Genomic DNA, 15797 nt, shown 5'->3' on the forward strand with positions numbered 1-15797 from the left:
ACATGGTTAATATAAGAACTTTAGTTCAAAGAATTGTGGCTCAGACTCTTCAGAAAGTTTAAAGCAGATTATGCACATAAACATACAGAGCACAAAACAGACAAAACTGGTTAAACAAGATTCTTGTCAACAAAACCTGGAATGAAATACTGTATATTCAGACATATTTGCCAAACAAAGCAAAAAAAAGAAAAAAAACACCAAACACAAAAAACCAAAACACCTCTGCACAATCTGAAGCCCCTCAAAAACCAGGAGGAGAGGGAGGGAAATTTGATCAAAAATTGAAGTGGGCCCTTTTGGATCTTAAAATTAACATATGTGAATTCCAATTTTGCAGTTTCTTCCCTCTGATATAGAAAACATTTATTTCTTTTCAGTCTCACTAGTTGGGGCAGCATGTTTTAGCGTTACTATTTACTGCATTGTATTACAGAATTATATTTAAGTAACTACCCTATAGCATTTTGCTTATTATGCTTATTTACTTGCATTTGTTTTGTCTTTCCTTTCAATCTGCCTGTCCTTGCTGTGTCTTCCAGGGCATTCAGTGCCTTCTAGTTCCTACATCTGTACTGTTTTACATTCAGATACTCATCTCCTCAATCTCTGAAGGAACAGAGATTTAATAACCACATCATTCAAACACTTCTTAACCACACTCCTATCACCTTCTTATTTATTACCTTTGAATAGACTGACTATTTTATTTTCTTTCTTTATTTTATTTTCACTTTCTCAAATTTCATCATGTTTAAACTCCTGATTAAGACTATGTAAGCCTTATCAGCAACATTAAGCTACAGAGATTAGGGAAAAGGAGCTGGAAATGGGTTGTGAATTTCTGGAAAAAGCTGAGAATAAAGACAAAGAAGCTTGTCTAAAAGAAAAAAACCACAGTTGTACAGAAGCTCCCACAATGCAAAGTCCTCTGTGACTGACTGAAGATAAGCTTCTGCATTTTGATGTTGTCATTGTGCCACAGTACACATGCAGCAAATTTGCTTATTAGTCCAGCAGTGGACTCAAACCAAATAAACCAAGTTGTCAAATCCTAGAAGAAAGATTCACTGAAAAAAATCCATTTTTGGCCACAAAAATAGATCATACATGGCAGAATATAATCTACGCTGTTCAATAACCACTTATTTTTAATAGTTCTCATATATTTTAATACTAAAGCTTAAAGGATTAATCATATAGCTTAAGAGTTTACAGCAGAAATGTACTCATTTATAAATGAGTGGCAATAAAGAGAAATGACAGTCTCATAGCTAAGGTACCCAAAACCAGCCCTAGAGAATCTGGAGTCTGTAGTCATCTCTGTGAAAGACCTCTGGAGGCAAGTCATTCAACCAAATCTTTCCAGAGGATCACTAACTACTTGCTCCTTTAACTTCCCTGGTGCTTGAGACACTGGGGTTTGGTTTCCACAGATTTGAGTGCACAGTTGCAACTGAAGTCAGTAAAAATTGTACCCTGAATATATCAAAGACTTTATAATGACTAACAATGTTAACCTAGGTACTTTTGTTTGGATATGCACAACTTAAGGATCCTCTCAACACCAATCTCTCTACCTCTTACTTTCCTGTATTTAATACAGGGAATAAACATTAATTAAAAGATGGCAGGGAAAAGGAATGTTGAGAAAAATAATTAAGTCTGTGAAAAAAATGTCTATAATTCTTTCTCCAGAAGATTTTTAATAGTATGTACAAGCTCCATTTAACTCCTAACAGATGAAAAGAAAGTGAGCACACATATATTTACATACATATATATGTGTGTATATTGTTTTATTTGGCAGGTACACCTGATCTATAAAGTTTTACATAGCATAGGTCTGCTTATCTGAGCCATGCAGTCACAGCTGCTGGAGTTTATATGCATGTGGCATTTCGTTTTCAGCTCTAGGCCTGTTCACAGAAGGGAACAGCAGCAGTAAAATACATTTCCCTCACCTTTCATCCTGCTCCTTTCAGGCATTTTGCCTAACAAGAAATTAATCCAAACTTGGGTTTGTGTCCTTGTCATATGTGTCCAGAAGTATTTTTAAACATCTTAAATTTAGTCAAGACCAAGTTAAAATAAAGCAATAAATATTTTTCCAACTCCTTTGTTGCAGAAATCTCAGTAAAGCAAATATATTTATACAGCCTTCTACTCTAATCTTTGTTGCAAGCAGTGAACAGATAGTATAAAAGGCATCAAAATCTTTCCAACTACTCATTATTGTGTAAACCCCAAGTAACTGAACAGAACATCCATCAAGGTCTTTGAGATGCAATGAAATGTTCAGTTTCAAGCTGAATACAGAAAAAAATACTTTTTGGATAGGAATGCAGAAAATATTCTGTGGCTCCACACCTTTTTTTTTTCTACCACACCCTCAACATTGGCAAAGACATGAGAGAGGTTGTGTAACTGATCATTAAAAAATAGTTTTGGCTGACTTCAGTGTTTTAGCTGGTGAAACTGCCCTTTGGCAGTGACTACACACTATGGGATCCTTAGAGGCCTTTTACAAAATAAAGGAAGACTTAAAGTGCATGGAAATTAAGTATCATAATTTGCCATGTATTAGAATCATTACATTTTGGCTAAATCCAATGTTGATCAGGCAAAAGTCAGCAAATTCTTCTAAAAGCCTTTACATTTCTTTTCAGAATCCAGTTCAACTGAATATCAGGAATTGCATGTCCAGTTCTAGGCTCCCCAATCCAGGAAAGACACTGAAAGGCTGAAGCAGGTCCAGAGAAGGGCAGCAGAGCTGAGGAAGGGTCTAGACCATAAGTCTGAGGGAGCCGGGGGGGCTCAGCTGCAGGAGAGAGCGCTCAGGGGTGACCTCAGCACTCTGCAGCTCCCTCACAGGAGGGTGCAGCCGGGTGGGGGCCGGTCCCTTCTCCCAGGGAACGGTGGCAGGACGGGAGGATGTGGCCTCAAGCTGCACCAGGGGAGGTTTAGGTTTGACTTTAGAAAGAATTTCTTCTCAGCCATCATGACTAGACACTGGAACGGGCTGCCCAGGGAGGCTGTGGTCACTGTCCCTGAAGGCGTTTAAGGAAAGACTGGATGTGCCACTTGGTGCCAAGGTCCAAGCTGACATCGTGGTGTTCAGTCATAGGGTGGGCTCAGTCTCAGAGGCCTTTTCCAACCTAATTGATTCTGTTATTCTGTGAAAACTGTTTCAACCAATTAACTGTTTGTTCTTTAACAGCCACACTTGAAGAATAAATCTCCATTCAAAATGAGCTGGGGCACAAACTGGAGCTTTTTAATGAAAGTAACAGATTTCCAATTTTTTTTTTTTAATATTCATAATTGTGCAATCTAAGTAAATGACAGGATAATCTTCCATAATCTTCTGGAAAAAGGAAATGGTGTTGCTGCTCACTTCATCCTATTCCTGGTTTAGAACACTTCAGGTACCAAGATACTGGCTGTTGAAACTAGCTCTGAAGACTCATGGGCCACCTTTTTAGGTTGACGCTGGACTAATTTAGTTTCTTGAACTACATGTAAGAAGTTTCATGTGGCTTAAGGGATTCATATCTACCCAACTCCCTCAGATGATCCAGAGGGGGTAGCAGTGAGCAGTGACAGAGATATCAAACATCTTTCTATTTCTTTTTCTATATAAACAAAATAGTTTAAATAAACCGAGACACTCGTTTCCTTAGGTAAGATGCAGGTAACCATTCTACACTCAAAGACTGACACCAAGGAAAAAAAAAAAAAGACAAGCATAGTGAGTCTCCACATAGGGATAAGACTTTAATTTTAATCATTATTAGCTCTTCTGCAAAGGGAGCTTCTGAAATCAGTATTATTCAGCTACAGTCATCTGGTTTTCAAAGTTCATGAATGAAAATAACAAGTCTTTATTTCTGCTTGTACCTCTGCTTGTAGTTCCAGCATTTTTACCAATGTTTACCTTTAGGCAATTCTTCTAACCCCAGACACTATTTCTTAAAGCAGTTGGAAGCCTTGGGATGAATAATAGAGCAACCATAGGATAGCATGGTTCCTATCTCTACAATCTCCTATCTCTACAAAAGGAGTATGAAAACGCCTTACAAACGGATTGTTAGGCTACCACCCAACCCATCCTACCTACTCCCCCAAAAAAGGTAACAACAAAACCAACAAAACTTCTAGAAAAAAAGCCTAAATGGCTGCACTTACTGTTTTTCTACGTGACACTGATTATATTAATTCTTCCCATAATCTCAAACTGAGGCCTAGCCAACTTTTAACACATGGCTATGCCTTTGGAAGTAAACTATTATAAGTTACCTATTAAAAGGGTCAGTGATTTTTTTCCCTCTCTTCACAAGGTACATTGCAACCAGCTTAAATTCTCTGCTGTACTTCAAGAGATTATTCAGTAAGCAAGTGCACAAATTTACAAGTGAATCAGACTGGTCTCTTATTTCATTTCAGCTAGAACCACTCTACTAATTCATTAAAAATTCACTGGTGACAGCTTAGAGAAAAGGTTTGTTTTCTTACAAGGTCATTTTCATTGCTTGAAATGGTACCATGTCTTTAATATTAATTCCAAAACTATTTAGGTTTTCATTTATGAGATGTAATGAAAGATTTAAATACCTACATTTGAAGACTGAGAATGCAGCCCTCTTTTACACAGAGCATATTAAACAAAATTTTCCAATTTTTCCATGACCTAACGTTTATATACGTTATAAAATCTCGGGCCAGGAAAGTATTAAGCTCTTAACCAGTACCTGCATCAATGTCGTGTTATCCCCCTGGCTATGTACCATGACATACTCAGATTGGCTTATACTAACAGTCTTTTGAAGGTCAGAAGCTGTTGGATAGACTGGAGTAAAATATTAACTAACTCTGTGTTCACATTGTTCCCTCCAGTTTGACAGAGTCAAATACTTCCCATACATACACAAACAAACACACACTGTCACGAGAAAAATCACCTGAATACACAAACTGGCTTCTTCTAACTAGGATTAGAGATTCTCCTGATGGCATTAAAGAAGAAACTAGCTGTACAAGCTCTTGCAAGGCTTCAGAAACAAAGAAAATGAAAAATCACGCAAACAACCCCCCTTCCTAACCCAGTCTTACTGAAATAGACCTAGCAGAGGAAGGTCCACAATAGTGACAATTACTATTTCAGATAAACAGGACTATTTTTTTATTATCCTATAGATGTGGTCCAATCCAACTCAAACAGAATTTTGCAGGACAATTTTGCTTACAGGCTTTCTTGACTCTACATACAGAATAGCTGTAGTTTCATGGTACTGTCTGCACCCAAAGCCACACACATATCCACCAAATAAATGGAGGAGTAAACTCCTCCATTGCATGGAAATGAAGGACTGGAGGAGGTGGAACCTAAAGACACAGTCACCAACCTAGGTATTCAGAGTGCTTTAGAGGCACATTTTATATTCACTAATATTCCATCATTTGTTTGGTTCCTCATTAAATGGGTCCTGAAAAAATGCAAGATGCTATTACCAACTTCCTTTCCACACGCAGAACAGACAGGTTGGGCAAAACAAATCAAATCTGTCTTGCAAACTTTTCGTATACAGTTCTGAAATAGGTGTTTCCAATAACGATACCTATTGAAGGAGTGTCTCCAGCTTTCCTTCCACCATCACACTTCTGTCTGCTTACCCTCCCTCTCTTTCCCCCACTCCATCTATGTTTGTACCACACTGAAAATCAATCAGAATCGTACTAGTCTTTTAGAAGGCTGGTAAAAGGGACAGAAAATTAAAGGGGAAGAGGGGTTACGTCAAGAAAGATGAAATATTGACTTGGACCATTCACTCTACCCTTTGAATCTGTACACAGTTTAGATCCATTACCAACCAGCTTCTAGAACTGAAACAAAAAGTGTTATTTCAACATGACAAAAGCTGCCTCAGGCAGGCAGAAGAAAGAAAATACCCACCAGTGGCATTTCTAATCCCAGATCACCTTCTCTAAATCTTTTTCAATTGTTATGTGTCTTGCTTGAGGTGAACATACCAGCCTCAGACACAGCATTCAGGATGCAGATTCAGATGAATTGCGGATGTACGGATAAGAGTGCTAATGATTTCCATGCCCAAGTAATTCTTATTCTATCATTTGTTTCTTTTACTGCTATAAAGACCATGAGTTTTTGGCATGATTCATTATAGCCCCGAGATTTCACTTCAGCATGAAACAAGGCATTGGGTTTTTTTTCATATATATATAGTTTTACCATTACATACATTAAATCACTTAAAGTACCAAAGTGGTTTTGCAATGCTCCATACTTGTATCTTCACTTTTCCCTGAGCAACTTGGCTAATCACTGTTAGCTGTACAGTATTATTCCAAAACAGGTTCTCAGAATAAACTAGATTTAATTATGTTTTGTTTTACATTTCAACTAATTCCAATCCATTTCTACAAAAAAGGCATACAGAGTATATCTCAGCATCATTTGGAATGCTTAAGCTAGTTTTTAAGTTTTGGGGAGATCTTTATTAGCATTGAGGAAGACACTTCATATTATCATATTAAATAGAAAAAGGTTCAATAATTACTTTTCATTTTAAAGGTCTTTACAGTTTGTGCTAGATTCACCTAAATTAACAAGATGGTAAAAAACCAAAACCAAAGCTTCTTCTCATGTGCAATACCAGAGATTTATATTTTTTTCTTATCTTAAAAGAGGAACATTTGAGTTCATAACATGTGCAGAAGGCAACCACTGTCTTTTGCTGTTCCTACATTTGCTCTGGTAAAATTCCTTCTTCTCTTTAATTATAACATAATCATATGTAACACATACATGTGTTAATGGTAATGTGATCACCAGCTTCATTGCATTCTTAAATGCGTTGATAAATGAATCAGCTCTAAACTCTGAGTGTCGGTATTACGTTCTGAGAACAAGGTCAGACATATGACCTGCCAAATAAATCAGTCAAGGTCAAGCTCAGATAAACCTCTTCCAAACATTATGATTACAGCTTTTTCCGAACAACATCATTTGTTCAGACAGCTTCTCTAAATGCAGATGCAAATTTGAAGTGCTGTGCAACTAAATTTGAAGTTTGCAACTGCCCTTCTGAGCTGCTACAATTTCAGAGAAATTAGAATCATATTAGTTGAAATGTGCTACAATCTTTTACCTGCAGCATTACATTCCAAAAGCTATTTTCAAATTTTACTGAAACAGTGGCACTTCATCTACAGTGAGAGAGCACTCATGGTTAAAATAGTATAATCCTGGACTGTTGTGTTGTAGACTCAGATTAAAAAATAGAAATTTTTCTACAACATTAAAACTGGAGTGGAATTCATATTAATCTCTGTTCTAGCACTTGCATTTATGGAGAAATATATTCTTAATCAGAACAACATTATTTTTCAAATTTATTATTAAATTAAGGGTAATTGTTATCCCACACGGGTATGTCATGGAAGAACAAAACCTTTCCTATTGTTAAATGGAAATAGTCTGGTCTCAGTCTCAACAAACGAGCAATGAAGTCAAGAATAGTCACAGCCATCTCAAGACCACCACAAGCAAAAGACACAACACAAAAATAAGTTAAAAAGGTAAACTGTAGCAAAGAAAAATAATATCTTAATATTTGTGACTTAATTTCAAATTCTCTATTTAAAAAAACAGAAACCAGATAATGACAAAAATAAAAACCCAACAAAAAAACCCCAAACTATTACCACGTTAGTGAGCATGAGAACAGAACCATGATGACAAACAACCCTGCTCTGTTCTTCTATCAGATAAACTTGAGTATGTCTCTAACATTATTTGCAAACAGATCTATGTGGCATTCAAATCACACAGACTAAATGCACTTCACATTACTTGCCAACTTATCTGACACCTCCAGCAGATGAAAATTCTGTTGATTTAACACTGGCATAAAAACTACTTCCTTTCTCCATGCTAAAACTTCCTTAACAGCCTATATATCACAAAACACCTTTATTCATTGTACCAATCTGGATGATTTAGAAGCAACACAAGTACAAGCACTCTCGTACATAGAGGTCCTGACACAACCTGATCCATCAAACATCCGTATCCACATTTTTTGTATGACAAACCACTATTACAGCATTTACACTCCTGTTTTCCTCATCAAAAACAACAGAATGGCCCTTCCCACTCATCTTTGATGCAGGTTTCTTGTGTCCTGCCATCAGGTATTTTCCAGCTTGCAGTAATATATGAAAAAAAATTAACAGACCAAGTAGCTTCAATTGTATATGTCTCCTGGGTATTGCAGATTAATTATAAATCACATAATTAACAATATATATAAGATCACAGCAGATCAGTCAGGAAACTTCCTGCAGAAAATGGTTATACTTTCCTGATAAATGATACATCAAACTCGACAACAAATCTCAGCTAGCAGGCATAAAGATAATGAAGATAATGCTGTGCTTCAAGAAATCATTGAGTACAAATACTAGCAAGATTCAAAAAAAAAAAAAATCACCTTCCAATTAAACATGCTAAAAGTTTTACTTCAAATAGAAATAAAAATTTCTACTCAAATGGGAAGAGAACTGGTACTTAGACCAAAATTTAACAAACTAATTTCACTTTTGTACATTTTATTAAGTTTACCAGTATACAGACTATGTCATGCAAGTAAATAAATGCTATTTATAAATATCTCTAAGCCACAGCAACCAGTCATAGAGCCATTTCCCAGGCTGTGTTATTGTTATGCCAAACAGACTACTCTTTCATTTCTTGTCAGCTGTAATTACAGCTCCATAATTGAAATACAGTAAATTACCATGCACTAACTTTGAAAAGATGGTTCATTGAGGTTGAGCTGTCACTACGATTACTGTATAATAAAAAATGATAATTTAAATGTTCTACTTTTCTCTCAAAGAAAAAAAAACTAATTCAGTTCATGCAGCTCAGACAAGTCAAGTATCTTCATCATGATGTAAAACAAAGTGAAGCAACACATTTAAGCAAAGCCGAACAACCTCAAGTACAAGTCCTAGGCTGCATAAACAAACTAGCATTTATAAAATTTTCTAACCTCTGAAGAAAATGTCACATTTAAAACAAACCTTTAAAAGGATAATCTTTTGTCAGAATTCAATCATACAATACCCATCCAGCATCTTCCACATGAGCTCCTACTTTGCTCATAGAACATATAAAGCTTTGGAAACTTATTTCCAGCTTCAAGCTTAATTTTCCTTCAGTTCCATGTTATGTTTTAGGTCACAACCAGCAGGATAACCACAACCCACCTAAGACCAGTGTAGGTAACAGACATAAATTAGCGTGGATATGTCTAAGCATAAAACTAGGCCTACAGTTCTGACATATTGGTCAAGCCTCATTTGCCTGCAGAAATTTTCTCAAACATTTGAGAAATAAAATTAAGGAATACAGAAAAGACACAAAAAGCTGTCACTGTAAAAAGAATGCTCAAAAGTTAAGGAGAACTGTCCTCATACCAAAAAAATATTTCAATATGTTCCTACCTGCTGTCTCTATAAAGAAAATTTCACAAAGGACATCTTTCGGAAAACAATAATACACATGTCTGAAACCTGTTCCTATTCTCCCTCTCACAAAGACTTCCTGCAGATGCCAGAAGCGGCAATTCCTTCAATTCTGTTTTCTTCCTGTCCAATTCAAAACACCCAAACCCCTGCTGTTTTCTTGTGCTCACATATCTTTGACCATTCAGTAAACAAGCTTAAGTTCAATAAATGAAAAGGACACAAAATAAAACACAAACCCCCACACTGATATTGAGAATTTGAATGGGCAAAGTGGAACAATGTAGCCAGGGAACAGGATATGACACAAGAAGCTGAAGGTAGGAACAGTGGCCTGCAAAGAACTACAGAGAACTGCTAGAAGTTATTTCAACAGTATGACTGGCAAAGCACACCAGTGTTCTTCAAGGGCATCCTCAAGGTCTTGGTGACTCTCTTTAACCCAGGACAAGCAAATGGTTCTCTGCACTGTACTCCCATCTATTCTCCCTCAAATTCTGCAATTAAGCAAATGCAGTAAATAAGCGCTTGAAGAAAGGACCACAACTTCAGCTGTGACAAATAATCAAAACATGAGATGTGTATGAAACTAAACTTAATCTCAGCAGCCAAGAATCTCCTGGCCTAAATCTTTACCTATTTTGCTAACAAAATAGTAGTATCTGAAAGTATGTGGTACACAGCATCTGAGAGAGGTAGAATCTTCCCCTGTAGAGGTAATTGTTAGCACTTATCTACCTCTGTTGCTTTCTCCAGGCTCTGTCGCAGATCCAGCAATTCTTTATCATGCTGCTCTTTAAGTTTATCCATCTCTGTGTCGTGGCTGGACACTTCTTCTTTAAGTGCTCCTTTCAAAGCTGTGAGCTCTCTCTCTCTCTTTCTCAAAATCTCTTCTTGTTGATCTTTTGCTATCAATACTTCTTGCAGATCCTGCTTCATTTGCATCAGCTCCTAAAGCCCAAAATGAAACACAGCTGTGTGTCAAATAGCCCCTGTGGATGTTCTGTTTATGTCTCACAGAAAGAAAGCACTTAAGCTCCCCAAGGACACCTTTGTTTCATATGATTGACATATTTTTTACAGCTTTTATAGTAAGCTGAAAATTTTCTCCACCCTAATATTATTAGAAGTATAACATATATCTGATGTTTTATATAATAGGTCAACATAACTGATGCTGCAAAACTACCAAAAGATTTTAATGGTGTATGTTATGCCATCTGCAAATAATGCAGGAGTCACTCCTACATTGTGCTTGCACTAACAATGAGGTAGATAAGAACAAAGATAAAGCACTTTCCCCCAGGTGCAAGAGAAACAAACTGAGTGATAATTCTTTGCTTTCTTTTCTGCTGGAAAAAATAAATAAAGTTGCTTCTTCAAGTCTGAAGACAAAACAAGCGCTTCCTAACCAAGTCCGTGTCTTCACACCCTTCCTCCTCCCACCAGGGTAACCCTAGAAGTCATTTTCCTTCTACAAATCTGTAGGAAGGAACTGGACAGTCAGTAAATCTGAAGACTAAAGATGCATACAAAAACACAGAATAACAGAAACAATCAAAAATTTATCACTTCAAGAATTCTCTAATTTGGTATTTCTCCAACTGTGAATAATTGTACTTTCAAAGAGAATGCAGGCTTCCCCTCCACTGAAGGAGGATCAGGACATCTAAACTACTTCTGACACATCACCTACTCTGCCATTAAAAGCCTACAATGGAAGGGATCCTACCACCATCCCAGACAGCATCTTCCTCTGTTTAATTATCAGTATTAACAGAAACTTTTTCTAACACTTAATCTTTGACTCTCTGAAGCTAAATCTCTCATTTCTTACTCTATCTCCACACAACATAGAAAAATTGATCACTATGACCTTTACAGTAACATTCTGTAAGATGTATTTTTGACTTTTCCCTCACTTCTCTATTCAGATTGAAGTTCTTCAAAGGTAATGTTTTTCAGTACTATCATCATCATTTGTGATATTTCCCTACTTATTTTCAACTTTCAGTTACAGTACCTGACCTTTAAGACACTCATTTAAGAGTAATCAAATATCACCCCTACAAAACAAGGGAGTTATGTTGTTTATTTCATCATATTAGTATAACCAGGGCTACAGCAAATTCCTCTTTCATCCCAAGGTGACAGAAACCCTGTAACTCTTTTGCTCCTCTCCAGACTCATCCCTTCTCTCCCTGGTCCCACCAATAGAAAATATACAGTTTAAAGGCTCCTTTGTTCAGTTATTTTAAATTTTTTAGGTGAATCTCACGTGGTTTTGATAAGATATACATCTCCTTTAAACTAATCTTCCCTGCTCTGACAACAACTCCTAATTGCTAAAACTGACTGAGATTATTATCTGATAATAGTAGATAACTCACCTGTCTGTCAACCATTAAGATATCTGTTCTCCTGCTCCATAAAACAATGGTACTTACACTCTGTATTCCTTTTGGGGTTAATAGCAACATGCTTTCTTAGGTTCCCTAATAATGCTACATTGTTTTGAATTAATAGCAGAGAAAAGCAAAGGTATGTATTTCTGTATCTTAGTCTCCTCTTTTCATGCAATTTTTGATCCCACTTCTGATATTTTGTAACTAACCTCAATCAGAATCTCTTTCTCCCCTTCATCAGTGTGTTTTGCATTATCCAGTTCATCATGCATCTCAGAGAGCTGGTCTTGAAGATCTCTGATCTCAGTCTGGTGTTTTTCCTGCTCCATCTTCACTTGAAAAAGCCTCATCAGTAAAAATCAGATAGGATTTTTTTAATTTGTAGAAATACTAACTTGTTCATTCAAGTACTAAAAAGATACACATTCACATGTTGCCACAAGAGAATGGGATAAAATGAGGCAGAAAAATAAAATGTCAGAGGGGTAAAAATGAGAAATCTTCTAACCAGGTATTTAAGAGGGAAGCTGTATTTTATTTCAGACCTGGTACTCTAGTCATTGAACCGTTCCCACATTTCAAAGACTTGAACTATATATTTGGACCATGAAATATTAAAAGCAATTTGCACTAAGAGGAAGATTATAAATTCAGCAATCTTTCTCTTCCTTACAGGTATTCTAAAGACATGACTATTCTAAATGGTAGAAACATTTCCTACAGTAACAAAATGCCACTTGTCTGGTTCCATGAACATATTCTGGAGACACAGGTACTTTTAATCTAAAAGATTTAAGAAAAGGTACACATTTCAATAATAACTTTACTAGAATTAACTCACTCCTCCAGGTTTTGCCTGAGTTCCTTCTCATTTTCTTCCAGCTGCTTTTTTAAGGCTTCCTTTTCACATATACTTTGATCAAGCTGCAACTGAAGATCTTCCAGACTTGCTCGTGTAGCATCTCTCTCTTCTTTGGAATTTTGCTGATTCTGAATTTTGTACACCAGAAGTTAAGCAAAATGACAGAAGCTACATGATTAATACAGTTTGTCTCTTAGTCTATGTCTGTCTCACTGCAAGCGACAGATTAACATTTACCTCAGCAGACACCTAAGAAGTGCTTTGTGCATGTGCTTAACAATTTTATTCACTGCTCCAAACGCGTTCTCATATACTAAGAATGGATTTGTTACAAAGGGTAACAACACTGTGACCAGCTACCCCTTAAATAAAGAGCCTTCTGAAAAAGCACAGGTATACCTGGATTAAGAAGAATATGAAGCAAAAGGGATTCAGCTGGAGGATTAGTTGTCACTTATTTTAAAAAGTGTATCCAAAATAATCAGAAGCTTTATAACAATAAAGTTCCATACCCTAATTTCCAGATCCAGTTTTTTCTCTAACTCTACCACTTTCCTTTCAAGTTCTTCTTTTTGTTCCACCAATGCTTTTACTTCAGCCGAAGAATCCAAAACCTGCAATTAAATAGAGACATTTATTTCCACAAAGCCAATATGTTCTTTGAGAATAGCTTCTTATTTTTTTAATCTAAAGCAAAGCTACAAGCAAGACTAACAAAGCATAGAATCAACTGCCTGAGCTCACCAGGGATTTTTCATATGGGTCAGGCCAAGGTAAGATTTTCAAAGGAACCATGATTTGGTTTTCATAAAACATCTTGGTAATTGCTCAAGGCATGTTGACAATAAAACAGAAAATATACAAACATAAAGAAAAATTCAAATTAGGCAACATATTACTCAAATCATGTGTACTTTGCGCCAATTTTACTGAGATATCACTAATTATGCAAAATGGACATCAAAGGAAAGCATGACCATATGTTAAGACAGGTTTTCAGATACATTTTTTAGGTAATTTCCTAGGACGTATTTTGCAAATAAATAATGCTGTAATTAATAACCAAAGCTATATGAGTCTCTCATGCTATGTCTGTCTCACTGCAATCAAAAGATTAACATTTATTTCTGCAGATAAATTTTATCTTTACCCAAGAAATTTCATACGAATATACCTAGCATTTTTCTTCATTGCTCCAAACTCCTTCTCAAATACTAAGAGATTTCTTAAAAATGCTAACTGAGCTGTGAGCAACTACACTTAAAATCTTCTGAAAAAGCACATGCATATCTAGATTAAGAAGAATATGAAGAAAAAAAATCATGTTTACTAATTATACTCCAGGATAAAATAATAGGCAATAAGCATTTAATCCTTCTCGTGCCATCAAAATTAAGCTATATTCCTGAGGGAATATTCTACATGAATAGCCTAGTAGAAGTCAGATTCAGATTCTTAAGGCCCTGCCTGAATACTGCACTACTTTGAAACAAGCCAAAGCAAATGAAAAATTCTTTACCTGTGTCTTTCCAGCAGCTCTTGACTTTAAAGTCTGAATTTTCTCAAAAACCAAGTTCACTTTCCTCTTTGTTGCATCGTCGTTATCAGGACTTCTAAAACAGACAGTACAAATAAGCAATGATATGATCAAAGTTACTATTTTGTTAACATCAAACCAAATTCAGACTATCCAAACGAATAAAAATCTCCACAAAAAACCCCAAAATAATACTAACAAATCTGAAATTATCGTAACTATGATTTGCTAAAATCTTCAAAGAGAGGAGTGGAAAATTTGTATTCCAAATGTTTTCTAAAAAGCCAACCAAACGAAAAAAAGACCCCCGAACTCTTGAAGTGCAAATCTCTTCTGCAAGATTATGGCTGTGGAAAGACAGATATTCAGCATGTGTATTACTCAGACATATTGAAATAAGAAGTAGTTAGTTCTAAGTTTTAGAAGTTCTGACTACTGCACCATAAAACAACACTTGAACAGGTCCCAGAACCTGCTATATCAAGAATTAAAAGAATCTTAAATGCATAATGTATTTTTAATTAATTTAACCTTCCTTTACGTTTCAATAAGTTATCAGTAGAAAATACAAAGTATTAAAAGCACAGAGGGTTTCTGTCAAACCTTAGGAAATAACAATTCATTGTTGTTACTGTTTAAAAAAGCCGAAAGCTTAAAGTTCCATGAGGTACTATTTGTATTCTCCAGTAACCTCTATATTATATAAAGTTTAATCCCAGATGTGTTTAAAAGACAAACCATATTCTGATTCACAAGTTTCAAGTGCATTTAATCATATCCTTACAACACCTTATGTAAGTATGGTAACCTGGGTATTTTGAGATCAGATAATGGCGTAGAGGACACAGCGGAGATACAGAATTGTGAAAGAGATGTTTCATCTAATTATAGCTTTCACTTTACTGTTTCACATTTCAAATTTAATAGAAGACAAATATTGAGAAAATGCAGTCTCTTATCCAAAAGTTAAGTATGTTTACTGACCCTTCCTTAAGGTAATTGTAAAGAATCTGCTTAGCAGTCTCTTCATTTGTTTGCTGTGCAAGATCTTGCTGGCCCTTTAGCAGATCAGGAGTTGCCTAAAAGATAAAGATAAAAGTCAAAAGACAAAAATCCTGTGATAGTTGTGAACAGAAAAAGTATAATTGGAATTCCCTATTCTATCCTATTAGTGAAAACTTTTATGTGCTATGGATCTGAAGTTCCTAAAGATCCACTGGAGTTTTGCCTTACTGCAATAAGAAACCATACTCCACACCAAAGGAAACAACTTGATTTTGCATACATACCTTTTCACATTCTACTTTTGTGCATCTATGCTTAAGAATCTTCATAACATCATTTATGAGAACCTGTTTGGCCTCACCATCTTCCTTTGCCCATGCAAAAACCAGTTGTTTTACAAATCAGGTTTTCTATACTTACAACAACAACAAAAAAT

The 15797-nt window shown here is 35.9% G+C and overlaps 1 protein-coding gene across 12 annotated transcripts in view; it reads right to left on the reverse strand.

Annotated features, from left to right (window-relative positions):
• CGNL1 (cingulin like 1) overlaps positions 1–15797 on the reverse strand; it is a 55979-nt gene that overhangs the window by 24284 nt on the left and 15898 nt on the right. For all 12 annotated transcript variants that reach the window (XR_012057542.1, XM_072933775.1, XM_012578512.5 and 9 more), the window contains 6 exons: positions 15341–15435; positions 14339–14432; positions 13332–13433; positions 12799–12947; positions 12167–12302; positions 10291–10503 (listed from right to left, as the gene is read on the reverse strand). Coding sequence is in view for 11 of the 12 variants with exons in the window: in XM_072933775.1 (XP_072789876.1) it covers positions 10291–10503; positions 12167–12302; positions 12799–12947; positions 13332–13433; positions 14339–14432; positions 15341–15435 (789 nt within the window). In the remaining variant the exon portion in view is untranslated. The remainder of the gene's footprint in view (positions 1–10290; positions 10504–12166; positions 12303–12798; positions 12948–13331; positions 13434–14338; positions 14433–15340; positions 15436–15797) is intronic.

This window comes from Taeniopygia guttata, chromosome 10, assembly GCF_048771995.1.
Source record: "Taeniopygia guttata chromosome 10, bTaeGut7.mat, whole genome shotgun sequence".
In the NCBI taxonomy this organism is placed as follows: Eukaryota; Metazoa; Chordata; class Aves; order Passeriformes; family Estrildidae; genus Taeniopygia; species Taeniopygia guttata.